A 17,968-nucleotide genomic window follows, 5' to 3' on the forward strand; every position below is an offset into this window, starting at 1 on the left:
TCCTGTCGCACCGGGGTCAGGATGGTCAGGAACGCCCTGTGGCGTTTGCTTCTCGTCGACTACATGCGGCGGAGCAACGCTACAGCCAGCTCGACAAGGAAGGCTTGGCCCTCATCTTCGGGGTCCAGCGCTTCCATCAGTACCTGTGGGGCCGGCAGTTCGAGGCAGTCACGGACCACAAACCGCTGCTGGGGCTGCTGGGACCTGACAAGGCGGTCCCAGTGCAAGCCTCGCCTCGTGTGGTACGCTGGGCCTTGACGCTGGCAGCCTACAGGTACAAGCTGGTCTACCGCCCTGGGAAGGACCTGGGACCTGCAGACGCCCTGAGCCGCCTGCCCCTGCCGGAGGTGCCTGCTGCCGTGCCAGAGCCAGCTGACGTGTTCCTGCTGGAGCGGGCCTACCCGGGGGTGCTCACCAGGACTGCGGTGGCGCAGGCGACCAGCCGGGACCCGGTCCTGTCTCAGGTGGTCAAGGCGGTTTCCCGAGGGGAGGAGCTGCGTCACCAGGCGTACAGCCACAAGACCGCCGAGCTGAGCTTGGAGCAAGGCTGCCTCCTGTGGGGTTCCAGGGTGGTGATTCCACAAAGTCTGCGGGCCAAGGTGCTGCAGCTGCTGCACGCGGGGCATCCTGGCATCGAAAAGACCAAGATGGTGGCACGGTCGCACGTTTGGTGGCCTGGCTTGGACCAGGACATCGTGCACCAGGTGCAAGGCTGCCAGGTCTGCCAGGAGAACCAGCGAGCCTCGCGCCACGTGGAGATCACCCCCTGGCCGTTCCCACAGAGGCCGTGGTCCCGCTTGCATGTGGACTATGCAGGACCCTTCAAGGGCCACTACTTCCTGGTGGTAGTGGACGCCTTCTCCAAGTGGGTGGAGGCACTGCCAGTCACCAGTCCCTCGGCAAGCGCGACCATTGCGGCTCTGCGGCAGGTCTTCGCGGCGCAGGGATTGCCGGACATTATCGTGTCTGATAATGGTCCCGCTTTCGCCAGCGCCGAGTACCTGGACTGGCTGCAGAGGAATGGAATCCGCCGGATGCTGGTTCCGCCGTACCACCCCGCTTCCAATGGTGCGGCCGAGCGAGTGGTCCAGACCATCAAGGACAAGCTCAAGAAGAGCCAGCCCGGGGATTTCCGGACGCAGGTGGCCCGGGTACTGTTTCAGTACCGGACCACACCGCATGAGGTCACTGGCCGTGCCCCCTGCGAGCTTCTGCTGGGCCGGATGGTCAAGACCCCCCTGGACGTCTTGCATCCAGACCTCCGGTCCACGGCGTTCCTGAAGCAGCTGAAGCAGAAGCTGGCTGCTGACCGAGGGTGCCGTCCCGGGCCTTTGCCGGAGCCGGGAGCGTCGGTGTACGCCAGGAACTTCCGTCCTGGCCCACCCTGGTCTGCCGGGCGTGTGGTTTCACCAGCGAGCGCCTCATCGCTGCTCGTCCGCATGCCCGACGGGACCACCTGGCACCGGCACGCCAACCATGTCAGGCCTCGCCTCGGGACCTGGCTTCCACCCTCGGCCGTCGCTTCTGAGGACCAGCCTGCAGGGGGCCCAACAACAGCACCAGTCGTGGCCAGTGGAGCGCCATCCACCAGCACGGAGGCGACCAGCGTCGCCAGTCCTGTGGCACCAGTTGGACCGGTGCCACACCCAAATCCAGTCCCTGCGGCTCCACTGGGTGGAGCGCGACCTGGACAGGCAGCGCCCGGCGTTGCCACACCTGGCCCGTCGACACCAGTGCCCAGGCGGAGTGCACGGCAGAGGAGGCCACCTGACCGCTACTCGCCTGGGTGATCTTCATCATCGACCGGCCAGGACTTTGCACGACCAGACGCCGAGTTGGTGTCGGCCGTGCGCGTCGTGTATTTAGTTATTTTGTTTTAGAAAAAAACAAACTGGGGGGGAGGAATGTGACAAGTTAGTGGCGCCCCCCTCCAGTCCGCCCGTCTGTGGCCGCCAGGCTCGGCGGGCAACATTGTTCACCTCACCGAATAAACACCGTAGAGCACACGCTGCTCCGGTCAGTCATCGTCCACCCTCACAACCAGGCTGCGTGTCGTCTCTTCTCGGCGGGTGCTTCGGCCCCCTTCGTCCACGTTCCAGAAGATCGTGACAGAAAGCAAAAGTACAAGACGGCGAGAATGAAAATCTTTGAAGCGCGGCCGATATGGTCATGTGCAATCTGTTGACCAATTACAATTAGGCGAGCCGCGCTCAAACGTCAAGTGCAATTAAGTAGGTTGATAATAAGCCAGCACTGATCAGTGATGAGGAGCTGTTGTGCACGGTATTGTGTAAATCGTCTAAGGACGAAAAAAAGACGTACCTTCCCCCCATCTTCCGTCGCTACTGGACGCTGGATTAAGCTCGTTCTTAAACCGCGAGGGGAAAAGACGCTGATCCAGAGGCACGAACAGCTTCACGCACATTGCACTCGCTAAACACATACACACGGCGTCGGTTCTTGGTCGGTATCCAAGCGTGCGAAGGCACAGAGACACGGCACTTCGGCGTGCCAAGGAAGCTTTGAACACGCCGCCAGCCCTTCCTTTCGACGCGTTGTGCCTTTTTCCTGCGACACTGCACTTTCGTAAAATTTTCCACGTGTTCACAACGGCAAGTCTCAACAATACACAGAGTCTTCAAAAAACTTCTTCGGCGAATGACGACGAACGAGTAGAAAACGTGTCTACAGCACGCTGGAAAACCGCAGCAAAGGCTAGCAAAAACGGCAAATCGTATCCCAAGCGAGTGAAGTCCGGTGGCTTCACTTGCGCTGCAGCGAACAAGCGGGGAAGCGCGATCCAGCAATTGTCATAGAGATCAGTGATCAGAGCCACTGATCTCTATGTCTAGTGATCAGAGCCGTATTCGCGACTCCAGCGACCTATAGGGGGCGCCACCACCAAACAAACATGGCCGCTGAGTCCAGGTCGCGTCGGCTCGGCCGGGCCGCCTGAACAGGTGGCGCGTTGAAGTTAACCGATTTTCTTTTGTTTAATGCCCAATTTTATAGGTATTTGAACTGAGACGGTTAAGTGTAGCCGGTGCACATAAACTTGCAGAGCATAGTTTTGTTTTCCAAGTGTGTTTTTTTTTTTTGTGTGTCAAACTTTCGTTTCGGAGATTTCGTTCGAAACCGAAACAACGGGCTCTGGAGAGACGGTAGTATATTAATCAGTTTTGATCATCTAAGGAAAGCGGCCAATGACTGCAGAATTCTCCCCCCGATAGTAACTTTCAGCCAACTCGCATGCCTCGACCATACGACTTATCTGTCCGCGAAATCGAGCTTTTGTGCGTATCCGCGTTTAAGAAACAGCTTCAGTCGTCTGCTCGGTCAACAACACAGGCTGCAGGAAAATTACGAAAATTAAGCAAGCGCTTCTTGTGCCAAGGAGTATGTTAACCCGCCAGCACCCCACTAAGCAGCTGATACGTGTATTTCAATTCAGGTTTTAGTAGCAAAGCGATATTAGTATATTCTTCGGTTTTAAATATGAGCTTAGTTAACTAGCTATTAGGTGAACTGCTGAATAAAAGTATATTTGACAGACAGAGAGATACTAAGTTAAACTTAGCCAAATGGTTCTAGCCGGTAGTACGGAGACGAATGCGGGCAAACTGAAGAGAGTTTTCATTGGAGATTCACGCAGAACCTCTCTGCATTGAACTTGACTTCGAATCCTGAACGGAAAAAATGAGTATTTTTGTGGCCGGTCAGCCTGAGTAATGTAGACGTATATTGCTGCTGGCTTAATTCGACGGGTGTATAATATAAATATGGGAGGCGCGATAGATCATAATACCATGACAGTTTCTAACGTTGCGAGACGCGTGCCTCACCTTTTGAAAAGAGATAATTTCCCTCATTCATCGTTTGCAGCGAGCAGGTTTTCCTGAATCAAGTAATTGCGAAGTCAGCCCAACTCCTTCGGTGTGGTCCAGAGGATTTTTCGGCGAAAAGCAGCCAAGATAAATAGCCAACGCACCGACCGGCGTGGGTGGCTCAAACTTGAAGCTAACCGAATACAACCAAACTCAAGAAAAGCAGCTATGAAACCTTCCCATTCACTTGACTGCAGCATTGGTGTTCCCTCCAGAGAAATGCCTCGTCCGTCGTCCTCCCACTGTTCTACATCCTTATAAAGAAACCCCTTATCAGTTACCCAGTAGTCGTCACATTGAATGCGATTCGAGACACGCAAGAAATCAAAACGTTTTTCCGCGAATCCTCCCCATCCGGTGTGGTCCAGAGGATTTTTCGGCGAAAAGCAGCCAAGATGAATAGTCAACGCACCGACCGGCGTGGGTGGCTCAAATCAAAAACACGTGATGGAAGGAAACAATCAACTGAGGCTCCGCCATACTAATGAACACTCAGGCAAACTTAAGAAATTTTCGGACCTTCGTGAAATTACACTGTTCGCCATCGCGCCGACAACACGTGTTTGCCAAAGCCACCAGAGACGCGGAGGGGCACGGAGCGACCTGGACCGGCTGGTTCCCGGTTTTCCCGCTTGGTGGCGTCCGTTTTGCTGGAGTCGTCAGCCTGACGACTCCAGCAAAAGAGAGAAATTAGCCTGAGAGGAATTAGGTTTAGAATTCAGTAGCGAAAAATCGGCAGTCATGATTTTTAACGAAGATGAAGTTGAGAGGCTGAAGATACAGAATATTACAGTTGAGAGAGCTAGTAAATACAAGTATCTAGGAGTATGGATATGTGATGGTGCAGAATATCTCAGAGACCATGAAAAGTATATAATAGGTAAGGGCAACAGAAATGCAGCTGTAATGAAAAATAGAGCACTTTGGAATTACAACAGGTATGAGGTGGTGAGAGAGATTTGGAAAGGGGTCATGGTGCCTGGCTTGACTTTTGGAAACGCAGTGCTATGCATGAAATCCGAAGTGCATGCGAGACTAGAAATAAAACAGCGCGGAGTAGGTAGACTGGCTTTGGGGGCACATTGCAAAACGCCAAACCAGGGAGTACAAGGAGACATGGGATGGGCATCATTTGAGAGCAGGGAAGCGGTGAGCAAGGTAGAATTTGAGGATAGGTTGAGGCAAATGGACGGGGAGCAATGGGCACGAAAGGTTTTCAGCTATTTATACATGAGGAGTGTAGACACAAAGTGGAGACAGCGCACTAGGAAATTAAGAGGAAAGTTTTTGGGCTATAGCGAAGATACGGAAGAGCAAGTCTCAGTTAAGAAGAAAGTTAAGGCCACAGAAAGAGATTGGTGGCTAGAGGGAATGCAGACAAAGACGGCTCTGGAAAGCTATAGATTAAACAAAAGAGTTATTGCCAAAGAAAGCATTTATGACAATTCTAGGGGAAGCTCATTGCTGTTTGAGGCAAGAACGGGTGTTCTGCGAACCAGAACATACAGAGTGAAGTACCAGGAAATTGATACAGTGTGCACTGCTTGTGGAGAGGAGGACGAGACGGCTGAGCACTTGATACTCTACTGTAAAGGGCTTCACCCTATGCCTACCGAAGACAACATAGACTTAATAAAGTCATTGGGTTTTAGAGACAGCGAAGGGAGAGTGGATTTCAAGACTGTAGAGATTACCAAGCAAAGATTAAGTGAATGGTGGCAGAAATCGAGAGAAAACTAGGTATTTTCTTATCCACTGATGGCAAGGGGGTTTCATAGCCTCACTTTCTTTGCACTGCGGAGTGAATATAGATTTCACATTTAAATATTCTAAGCTTAAATGGTAAAACAAAATGGCTAGGTGGCGTAAGCTACCGCCCGATCCAAAGGGCTCAGCCGTATTCATCCATCCATCGTTTTGCTGGGTTTTCTTGTACTGAGTTGCGGTGAGCGGACGTGTTTCCTGGTTCTCCTCGAGCATCCGAAGCTAAGTGCCAGTTTTTCTTCTTTTCTCTCTCTTTTTTTGAGAGTTGATTGGAAGTGACTATGCGGTAGCAGTATTAGGTTTGAACAGCAGCAGTTAACGTTAGTTTCGCAAAGTAGGCTCTGTTTGAATTTTTGGCGGGAAGGGACGGTTTGTTCCCGGTCTAGACATGGGTCTAGATTTGGGTCGGCATGACAAGGGTGGGGACGAGTTGGTGCAGTGCGAGGGGTGTGGGAGGTGGTGTTACCTGGAGGAGACGGGTTTCGGGAGCCTGGAGGAGGCGGCGGGGGTGAGTTTCGAGTGTCGGCTTTGTGTGAAGCTTCAGCAGGTAACTGGGGAATGGGAGGGTAGAGTTCGGGAGATTGAGGCTCAGCTTAAGGCAGAAGGAGAGAAGCGGGTGGGTCTCGAGGCCCAGGTAGAGGAGCTGACTAGGCAGCTTAATCACGAGAGGGAGCAGCGGGTCGGCCTCGAGAAGCAGGCGGAAGAGCTGGGGGAAGTATGGAAGGCGGGTTTAGAGGAGCGTAAGAGGGAGTGTGACAGTAGGGTAGAGCGCCTGGAAGGGGTAATTCGAGCGAGTGAGAGTAGCGAGGGAAGAAAGGAGGAAGTGTCTGTTCTAGCGGGACGAACCACCAGTCTGCAGGCTGGGGTCCCTGGTGGTCGGGAGTCCGGCCTGTTGGCAGGCGGGCTCGACGACGCTGGAGAGCTGATTGAACCTCAGCTCAATGGCGCCTTCGAGCAGCAGGCGTCGGGCAGTCAGGTGACAGGAGATAAGTCGCAGGACAAAGGCGCGCAGGCACCAGGGGGATCTAGGGTACTGGTAGTGGGGAGCTCTAACGTAGCACGGGTTAGGAGGGGTGTACATAACAGGGTGAAGGGAGACCAGAGGGTAACCGTAGAGGTCCAGCCAGGGAAGTGTATGGTGGATGCTATGACCGCAGCACGTGAGGGGGTGTGGGATAACCGGGAGGGAAGGAACCTAGTAATAGTTCATGCGGGGCTTAACGATGTGCTGAAGGGTAGGAGCCAGAACCTCGGAAAGCAGCTAAACGTGGGAATACGTAAGCTGAGGGACGTGTCTGAGAATGTGCATGTGGTTGTGTGCACCATTCCAGAAGTTCGGGGGCAGTCCGGGTTAACGGAGAGGAGGGTTGTCGAAGCCAACGGAGTAATTAAGGGTATGAGTCGACAGCTTCGGTACGACGTAATGGAAGTAAACAGAGAAGTGTACGAGGCTGGCTCCCGCCCTTTTGCAGATGGCATTCACTACAGTGAGGCCACGGGTTACAGGGTGGGGGATAGGATGGGTCGCACGGTGACTGCTTTTTTGGGGGGACCGAGGGCCCTGGGGGCACTGAAGTAACTGAAAACCCAACGAAGTCAGGAGAGGCACCCAGGGTTAAAAAGAGGAGAAAACGTAAGAACAGGTATAAAAAAACAGCACAATCAGACATTGGATATATTAACATGCAGGGTGGTAGAAATAGGTTAAAATGGGAAGAGGTAGAGGAGCAACTAAGAAAGGAGGATTTAATGGTGTATGGGTTTGTGGAAACACATCTCAGAGACATGGAGCAGCCACCTTGCAACCCTGACTATGTGTGGGAAGAATGCAACAGAATGGAGGGAACGAGGAAGGGAGGTGGAATTGGAGCATTTATTAAGAAGAATATGAACTTTCAAAGGATCAGAAAGGAGTGCGCCAAACATTTGTGGCTGAAAGGAAAAGTCGCTGGGGAATCGACAGTCCTTGGAGTGGTTTACTTATGGACAGGGACAGGTGCTAAAGAGGAAAACAGAAAAATGATTGATTGCATATCAAGAGACATTAGTGAACTAGGGGAAGGCTCCGAAATAATTATTATGGGAGACATGAATGCCCATATTGAGGGTCTGGATGGGCATACGGACTCAACTGGAAGCATATTACTAGAACTGGTGGAAAAACATGACTTAGTTTAATGTAATACCAGTCAGAAGTGTGACGGGCACATAACTTGGGAAACTGGCAATCTGCATTCAACTATAGATTACGTACTCATGTCACACAAAATATATGGTAAGTTACAAGTAATGAAAATAGATGAAGAAGGTTCCAAAAGTCTTGGTAGTGATCACAAACGTATTAAGCTCAATTTTGCCAGAGAAGTAAATGCTGAAACTAGACAACATAATTCAAAGCAAACTTTCTGCAGCGACAAAGAGTTGGAAATAGTTGTTGAAAGAATAGAGGCAGCAGTTTCAGGGCAACGGCATACAGATTGGACCTATGAGAGCCTAACTAGGCTTTTTGCTCTAGAACTAGACAAAGTTAAGAGTAAACGAAAGGGGAAGCAAGGACATAGACCAAAAAGTTGGTGGGACAAAGAAGTGAAGCAAGCGATACAAAAACGTCAGGAAGCCTCTAGAGAACACAGGTATTCCAAGCGTAGTGGGGAGTCCGAAACGGAAGTAAAAAGAAAATGGGACAATTTTATAACATGTCGCCGAGAGGCATCCAGTTTGATCAATGCGAAAATTCAGAGAAAGGGTGAGGAATGGATGAGTAATGTAAGTAAGAAAGATAGAAACGCTGCCAAGAAGTTTTGGGAGCACTTGAACTCACTCGGTGAAACAACGCAAGCTAGACAGAGGTTCATACTCTCGCATCAGGGAGATCAATTAGAGGGAGATGATGCGATACAATATATAGGAGCAGTGATGGAGGAGAAATTTCGGGAACGGTTACATGTGGAAGATAGGAGAACCGAAGGAAGTAGCAGTCCAGTTTGTGACATCGCGGATTTTGGACAAAGAGAATGGGAAAAGGCGGAACGAAGAGTCCCTAGTGGCACATCGACAGGCACAGATGGTATCCCTATCAAGCTGGTGAAGAATTTGGGTCCTAAATCTAAGGCAAAACTAAGGGAGGTAGTGAGTACCATGATAACAAAAGGAAATATTCCAGATGAATGGAGGCTTAGTAGGATGAGTATGATATATAAGGGAAAGGGAAATAAGTCTGATATTAGGAATTATCGTCCTATAACCGTGACACCGGTTATTTACAGGTTGGTAGTGCAGATTATAAAGAACAGACTGGAGGAATGGGTAGATTGCGAGGGCATACTGGGCGAGTTACAAAACGGGTTTCGAAAACAAAGAAGGTTGGAGGACAATTTATTTTCTCTAACACAGTGTATAGAAATAGCGCAAAAAAAAAAACAGACAGCTCTGGCTGGCATTTCTGGATATCAAGGGTGCCTATGACAATGTGAACCAAAGAAACCTGTGGGACATAATGGAGAACTTAAACCTAGATGAAGGACTAACAGCACTATTAAGGAACATTTACAAAGATAACAAGGTGATTATAACATGGGAAGGAAAGGCGACAGGGAAAATAGAGATAAGACGAGGCCTTAGGCAGGGGTGCCCGTTATCGCCTTTGCTGTTTATGTTGTATCTGAGAGGATTGGAGGATAGACTAGAGAAGAGTGGGCTTGGGTTCAACCTTTCTTACAGTAAGCTAGGCCAAAAAATTCAGCAATCCTTACCGGGATTGATGTATGCGGATGATATTGTACTAATGGCTAACAACAGGACAGAGTTGCAGGAATTAATGAGCATCTGTGGTAGGGAAGGAGAGGAATTAGGTTTAGAATTCAGTAGCGAAAAATCGGCAGTCATGATTTTTAACGAGGATGAAGTTGAGAGGCTGAAGATACAGAATATTACAGTTGAGAGAGCTAGTAAATACAAGTATCTAGGAGTATGGATATGTGATGGTGCAGAATATCTCAGAGACCATGAAAAGTATATAGTAGGTAAGGGCAACAGAAATGCAGCTGTAATGAAAAATAGAGCACTTTGGAATTACAACAGGTATGAGGTGGTGAGAGAGATTTGGAAAGGGGTCATGGTGCCTGGCTTGACTTTTGGAAACGCAGTGCTATGCATGAAATCCGAAGTGCATGCGAGACTAGAAATAAAACAGCGCGGAGTAGGTAGACTGGTTTTGGGGGCACATTGCAAAACGCCAAACCAGGGAGTACAAGGAGACATGGGATGGGCATCATTTGAGAGCAGGGAAGCGGTGAGCAAGGTAGAATTTGAGGATAGGTTGAGGCAAATGGACGGGGAGCAATGGGCACGAAAGGTTTTCAGCTATTTATACATGAGGAGTGTAGACACAAAGTGGAGACAGCGCACTAGGAAATTAAGAGGAAAGTTTTTGGGCTATAGCGAAGATACGGAAGAGCAAGTCTCAGTTAAGAAGAAAGTTAAGGCCACAGAAAGAGATCAGTGGCTAGAGGGAATGCAGACAAAGACGGCTCTGGAAAGCTATAGATTAAACAAAAGAGTTATTGCCAAAGAAAGCATTTATGACAATTCTAGGGGAAGCTCATTGCTGTTTGAGGCAAGAACGGGTGTTCTGCGCACCAGAACATACAGAGTGAAGTACCAGGAAATGGATACAGTGTGCACTGCTTGTGGAGAGGAGGACGAGACGGCTGAGCACTTGATACTCTACTGTAAAGGGCTTCACCCTATGCCTACCGAAGACAACATAGATTTAATAAAGTCATTGGGTTTTAGAGACAGCGAAGGGAGAGTGGATTTCAAGACTGTAGAGATTACCAAGCAAAGATTAAGTGAATGGTGGCAGAAATCGAGAGAAAACTAGGTATTTTCTTGTTCACTGATGGCAAGGGGGTTTCATAGCCTCACTTTCTTTGCACTGCGGAGTGAATATAGATTTCACATTTAAATATTCTAAGCTTAAATGGTAAAACAAAATGGCTAGGTGGCGTAAGCTATCGCCCGATCCAAAGGGCTCAGCCGTATTCATCCATCCATCCATCCATCGCGCTATTCATTCGCACATCCATCCATCCATTGCCTTAATGCCTTAATGGATGGGTGGACGGGTTTTGTGCTGGTTTTGTGTTGCCCGAGGAGGGATGATCATGCGATTAAACGCGTGGAGTAGGAAGTAATGCAAAGAGACAATATTTGTTTAGAATACACACAGAGACGATCCGTATTGTAGTTTCTGCCTATTTAAAGGTGAATAGCCATCCAAATGTCATCACCAGGTCTCTGGCACGGCGCGAGCCGCGCCAGTCCGTCCTTCATTTTCGATCTCGTTTTCTGCTGAGTGAGTACATGAGTACGGCATCCGTCCTGATTTTACCCAAGTGAAATGAAGAATGGTTTTCTGTTGTGCTGTTGGATGCTCAAACAGCAGCCGCAAGGGGTTTCGTTTATTTTTAATACCGAAAGAAATCAAACGCAGGGAACTATGGTTAGCAAAAATCAGACGAGACAAGTGGACGCCGACGTCTGGCTCGCGACTTTGCGAGGTAATGATTGATTTACTTTAGATTGCGGCTTTATGATGTTCTGTTTTATGTGCTGGGAACTTACAAGCAATTGTCAGTGCCTTCCGTCAATGCCTGCCTGCGTATAGCTTGTAGAACGGGACGCGGAGAAATGCAACAGAAAAGGGTTGCTTTGCATCAGTGTCTGGTAACTAAGTTATATTTTAATGCGAACTAAATAAAATTTGTTATACATTTTAGTTATTAATCATCCCTTGCAAACTATTTAAACTCTGCATCTATGGTATCATACCAACATGACCGCTGAAAATAGTGTTGGTCATCTGTAATCAAAAACTACGCAATTCGCCCCCTCCCACCTCTCCCTTCTGTTCCCATCCTATTTTAATGCTATACTTCAATCAAACAGCATCCAAAGTGCAAGTCGCTGGGTCTTCCCTGTGCATGATTGGCACTGATGTTAAAACATACAGAAACATGATGGCATGCTTGTGCGCTTTTGACGCTGTTTGATTGGTCCCATCAATTCGTTGTGTCGTTAGCTTCATTGGCTGTTATAGACAGGTATTATAGGTAATGTTTTTTTTCTAGGCACACTTTGAGGAATCTGCATTTGAGCTAAACCGCTTAGATGGTTGGAAAAAGCTGAAACAAACTGCCATCCCAACCATCTTTCCGACTGTTCAAGTCAAGGAGGAGGCTCCAAAGGTGAGCAAGCAATACTTTAAACTACACCACGATTTTCATGTGATGCAGATTCGTGCACCCTCTTCCGAGGGTGCAAGAACTCCAGAGCCATCTGCACCAAACTTCCTTGAGGAGAAAAACAATGTAAGCATGGTGTTCGTTGAGTCAATGGGCTCATCAGTCATTTATCATGATAGTGCATCTTGTCTTTCATTGTTTGGAGTCACGAGCGGTGATTGGGAAAACGATTTATGTGCTTGTGTTCGTATAAAAGGGTAACAACTGTGATGTTGAGCAGGCTATAATAGCATTCAGCCTTTCAACTAGACACACCGAGTCACTACATTTCTTGCCAGGTTTAAAACACTGCAGATTGGAGGCTGTCACTTTAAACTTATTCAAAGAGATGTTCCTTTCTCCACAATATTAGTTTTTTAGTCGCACCACAGACAAGAAAAACTGATTCACTGGACCTGAATCGTGGGATCGTGCCACATATAGCCTCCAACAATCTGAAGTGCATGGATTCTTAAATTTACATCAAGGAGAATGCATTTTGGGTCCCAAATAAACATTATTGATATTAGAGAAGGTTATTATGTTGAGTAACTCAAAGCAAATGATTGCTGTGCATCTATTGACATTCAGTGACCATAGCAGATGGACTGTATTGTGCTTAAAAAGACAGTAGGGTGGCGAGATCGGGCGCATATTTGGGCTCTTTTGCCGTGGTTTTCCATGGGCAGAACGTGAACAAAAAGAGTTTGAAATAAAGGCTTAACGCAGATGGCTGATTTCCTACAGCGCCTAACATTTTGACCAGCCTTATATGAAGAGTATGTTTTTAGCTCGCAATTTGAACAAAGCTTTTGTACTGCAACAGGTTGCTAAGCAACCAATGTGCCCTATAGTTAGGATTTCGTGTTTTCTGAGTTTATTTTTCTTGAAATTTGGAGGCTGTTTTTCTGAATTTATTTTTTGTTGGAAATTTGGGGTTTATTGGAGTTTATTTTTGATAGATTCCCAATTGTCTGAAATTCGGAGTTAAAACTAATTTTACTCTGGTCTTATTTTTTTAATAAAAATAAATGATGTCCAGACAAAAACATATATTAAATTCATAAAAAGAATCACCGGTATCGAAATATATTTCTGCAGCTGCATTTGACATTTGTGCCCTTGCGATTGGCAGTGCTAACTGTCCCACGACAAATCTTAAAAACAAGTATTGCTTCAATAGACGTCGGTACTTTGAAATAGCCAAACTACCGGACGCATTTAACCTTCTGCTGCCCTCCTTGCCCTATGAAACCAACAGGTTCACATCATGGTTGTAAAAGCACAACCCCTCCTTTCTTCAAGAAGCACAAATAGTGTGGTCCAGACTGGCGTCTAGAACAGTGGCTTTTTTTCGTGGACCGTGTTCCAGAAGTGCTTTGGCCTATATTGTACTGAACGAACCTTGACGGGATAAACAAGAAACTCCTTTTTGTCAATAGTTAAAAAAAACAAAAAAACTGAAGTCGCTTTTTTTTTTTGGAACCACGAGCCCTGTGCTCTGATTAACTTTATTTTTGGATTACTATCTTTTCGGTTTTTTTACTTTGCCGCCGTGGAAATTAAATCCTGAGTTTTTCGGACAAATCCGAATTGTGGGAAATTTTACCGGCGAGTGTTTCTCTGAGTTCATCGCATTTACCTGAAGACATGGAACCCTACCTATAATATAGGGTTTTCGATCCGTAAAAAAATACTGTTTGCGTGGAAAATCAAGTGCTATTTGAGAATAAAAAAGATTTATAAAAAAAAAAAAAAAATTTAACCGAGTGCAACAAATTTTTTTACAGAGGTGTCTTTAGGTAGTGCATTTTATGAGTGTATGTTTCAGGAAAACTAAACACAGATGGCACAACATAAAGCAAAAACGTGAAAGTTGCTTTGAGATTAATACCCAAATGCAGTTCCAGCAGATCAGGGTGTGTGTGCTACCATCTGTTAGTGGCAGTGTCGACCGGATGGGTTTGGCCATTTTCCTCCTGGTGCATAGGAAAAAAATAGTTTTTTTTTAGAATCTGCACTGTAAAAGTTTAAGTATTTTAAATGCACTAGCTAAAGACATCTTTGAGAGAAGTTTCGTTGCACTCTGCTCATTGGCTTAATTATTCGAGTTTCTTTTCTTTTTTTTATGCTTGTATGGAACTTGGAAACACCCGGTATATTTTGTTTTTTTCCTAGGTGCCGCTGTTGCAGATGAGAACTCGGGCCACGCAAGTATACTTTCGCTCTGTGTTTACGCAGACAAATTCATCCGCTCGGTCAATTGGTACGTACACTACTCATCAATGAATCATTCAAAGTACTACTTGGAGCTGGGCAACAGGGTGCGAAGTTGAAATGTCGTACATCATTTTACAGGTGTCCAGGTGAATTTGGAACTCTTGGACTCGCAGGATACAACGTGACTCGTCTGCTTCAGGTTTCATACCAACTTTATGGTGTCTGGTCTCACCTGCCACATCTACAAAAGTTTGTCACTTCAATCACTCAGCTTCATCTCCTGATACAGCCCGCCTCAAGAGCTCCGAGTCTGTCAGCACGCGTGGTGCCAAAGTGATGACCCAACGCATGAATTTGACAATTTTGAAATACATGTCCAGGTCGATATGCACCACATGGAGGTCCCACATGTTTGGCTGACTGGGTGTTAATAGAGAGGGTAGTTGTTTGTGCTGGCCTGAACCTAAACAGGTCCGATTCATGGAATTTTCACACACTGAGAAGGTGGCATGATGCTGTTTTAGGGCATTCTTTCGAATAAAGTAAACACAGGTTCACTTGAGAAGATGTATGCCTGCCCTCCTCTTCTTTTTTTTTGTTGTAATTTATCTTTTCGTGATAGATATCTGCCTGCTCTCGTTTCCCAAGAAGGAAAATGTCAGACCTCCAGCTCCACTTACCGAACTCTGCAAGCATGCAAGTATACATTGCCGTCAATGGCTGTGAACAATGTTCTTAGTGAATTAAGTTAACCCATTGTGGTCATGAACAGATTCTAAATAACGCCTTTTTTGTTTGGACCACCTGAACACAGCTGCTGTTAAAGCACCAGTGAAGGCATTCACTTGTCGCTTTCCATCATGCTTTGACTAGGCATATGCTGAAGTGTTGCCAAACGTATAAAGTTAGTGCTAGAGATGGAGCTTACTGCAGGTCTTACGGCAGTATCATGCATTTTCTGCAAAATCTTGAATGGCTTGCATTCAGATTACTTCTGTTGGCAACCATTTAACCCTTAAGAAGCTCCATCCCAAAGTCTTAACCGTGTGCCCCAGGGGGTCTGGTGTTAGGTGATGCCGACAAGGGTCGACTAGAGGGAAATTGGTGACTTTCTCGCTGGCAAGGCGGAGGCAAGGGTGGGGGGGGATGTTTTTATTTTTTTTTTCACGATCCTCCAAAGGTTTGCCTGGTGATCATCTTCATGGCCTGGTGATATTTACAGAAATGTATTGGCTTGGAAGGGGAAATCAGGTTTTTGTTACTGCTTTGCCACAACTGCTTCATTCATATGCTCCTTAGATAGATAGATAGCAACTTTATTTAAAAGCTGGTGGAATTGAGTCACCTGCCTCGGTCCCGGCAGCCGCTGAAAGCCTTGTTAATGTGGGCTGCCAGTTCCCGTCGTTGTTGGAGGCTGACTGAAAAAGCCAGCCACTCCTGGGTGTTATGGTATGGTTGTGCTGGGTTATGGGGGCGGTCCCACAGAAGGTGTTCCTGGTCGGATGGGTTTAGGCAGTGTAAGCGGAGAGGTAGACGGGTGTCTAAGGTGCGGCGGATTAAGTGGAGTCGAGTGGGTGTGTGAAGTGTGTATGTTTGGGCCTGTCGAATAACCGTTTGCTCACGACGAGTAAGGTGCGGGTAAGGAAGAGGGAAAGCACAACGCGAGGCAAGTAGGTCGGCTAGAGTAGGGAGAGGAAGAGGAGGATCGGCGGGGACTTGGATGAGCGTTTTGCGGGCCAACTGATGAGCGTGTTCATTCCCAGCAATGCCAAAGTGACCAGGTATCCAGTGTATGTGAAAAGGTCTTCTGACATTGCTAAGGAGGGGAAGTGCAGAGGGGAATACGAGGCCCTGAGCGGAGGCGAGAGCATGCCGACTGCGTGTGCATGTGGATGTGGGAAGAGTTGTGAGCTGCAGCAAGTGTGACGGCGAGAAGTTCTGCTTCGACCGAGGAGGCGCAGGGCTGCGTAATAGAACGGTCAGTGCCATGTGAAATGGTGAAAGCAAGTGCACCAAGGTTATCTTGAAAGGCTGCATCGGTGAACACGTGACAGTTGTCGGATTCTCGGGCAATCTTCTTGGTGTAGTATGCAGCACGAAGGAGACGGCGGGTGGGATTTTGCTCCCTGCCCTCCAACATTATTCAGTCTCGCCATGCGCAGTATCCACCGGGCCCTCCAACCTCTCCCGGACATCCAGTGCTCTCTTTATGCTGATGATGTCGCTATCTGGAACAAGAGACTCTTCAGGCTGCCCTCGAGGCTGTCGATCAAGCAGCCCATACTATTTGCCTTGCTTGCTCGGTTGAAAAAACCTCCCTGCTCCTCATCCACTCCTGCTACTGGCACCCTCCTCAAGTCACCCTTCAGCATCACACCCATACCATTCGCTCACAGAAGACCCCCAAAGTTTTGGGCCTTTATTCGCGACTCCAGCGACCTATAGGGGGCGCCACCACCAAACAAACATGGCGGCTGGGTCCAGGTCACGTTGGCTCGGCCGGGCCGCCTGAATGGGTAGCGCATTCAATTTAAGAGATTTTCTTTTGTTTAATGCCCAATTTTATGAGTATTTGAACTGAGACGGTTAAGTGTAGCCGGTGCGCATAAACTTGCCAAGCATAGTTTTGTTTTGCCTTTTTTTTTTTTTTTTTTTGTTCTTTTCATGTCAAACTTTCATTTCGGAGACTTCGTTCAAAACCGAAACTATGGGCTCCGGAAAAACGGTAATAGACTCTGATTAGTTTTGATCACCTAAGGAAAGCGGCGAGGGCTACAAAATTGTTCCACCGAGAGTAATTTTTAGCTAACTCACATGCCTCGACCATGCGACTTATCTGTCCGCGAAATTGAGATTTTGTGCATGTCCGCGTTTCAAGAAACAGCTCCAGTCGTGTGCTCGGTCAAGAACACAGGCTGCAGGAAAATTACGAAAATTAAGCAAGCGCTTCTTGAGCCTAGGAGCATGTTAACCCGCTGGCGCTTCACTAAGCAGCTGATACTCGTATTTCAATTCAGGGTTTAGCAGCAATCGAGGTCATTGTGACGAATTTGCGGATTATGTATTATATTACGTACTATGTCCCACTAAAGCGATATTAATATATTCTTCGGGTTGAAATATGAACCTAGTTGACTAACTATTAGGTGAACTGCTGAATAAAAGTATATTTGACAGGCAGAGAGATACTAGTTAAACTTAGCCAGATGGTTCTAGCCGGTAGAACGGAGACGAATGCGGAAAAACTGAGGAGAGTCTTCATCGGAGATTCACTCAGACCTCTCTGCATTGAACTTGACTTCAAATCCTGAACGGATAAAATGAGTTTTTTTTTTTTTTTTTTTGTCCGGTCAACCTGAGCGATGTAGACGTATATTGCTGCTGGCTTCGACAGGGGTTACAATATAAATATTGGAGGGCACGTTAGGTCCTAATGACGTGATAGCTTCTAACTTTGCGAGACGCGTTCCCCACCTTTTGAAAGCAGATAACTTCCCTCATTAACCATATGCAGCGAGCAGGTTTTCTGAATCAAGTAATTGCGAAATTAGCCCAACTCTTTCAGTGTGGTCTTTTTCGGCGAAAAGCAGCCAAGGTGAATAGCCAACGCACCGGCCGGCGTTAGTGGCTCAAATTAACTTGAAGCTAATCGAGCACAACCAAACTCAAGGGAAGCAGCTATCGAACCTTCCCACTCACTTGACTGCAACTTTGGTGTTCCCTTCAGTGCAACACTTTGTCTGCCGACCTCAGTCCACTGTTCTACATCCTTATAAAAAAACCACTTATCAGTTACCAAGCAGTCGTCACTTTGAA

At 47.5% G+C, this 17,968-nt stretch overlaps 1 protein-coding gene across 1 annotated transcript; it reads left to right on the top strand.

The window, feature by feature from the left end:
• The first annotated feature begins 10,770 nt into the window (after positions 1 to 10,770).
• LOC115329503 (DNA transposase THAP9) lies at positions 10,771 to 14,714 on the top strand. The gene is given in 7 exon segments (XM_042288226.1): positions 10,771 to 11,209; positions 11,780 to 11,896; positions 11,966 to 12,019; position 13,250; positions 14,111 to 14,198; positions 14,291 to 14,316; positions 14,319 to 14,714. Coding segments are annotated over 7 exon segments (693 nt in total). The 5' UTR covers positions 10,771 to 11,056; the 3' UTR covers positions 14,573 to 14,714.
• The last annotated feature ends 3,254 nt before the right edge of the window (positions 14,715 to 17,968 follow it).

The sequence above is a fragment of the Ixodes scapularis genome, unplaced genomic scaffold (assembly GCF_016920785.2).
Source record: "Ixodes scapularis isolate PalLabHiFi unplaced genomic scaffold, ASM1692078v2 PGA_scaffold10__122_contigs__length_95168666, whole genome shotgun sequence".
Taxonomy (NCBI): Eukaryota; Metazoa; Arthropoda; class Arachnida; order Ixodida; family Ixodidae; genus Ixodes; species Ixodes scapularis.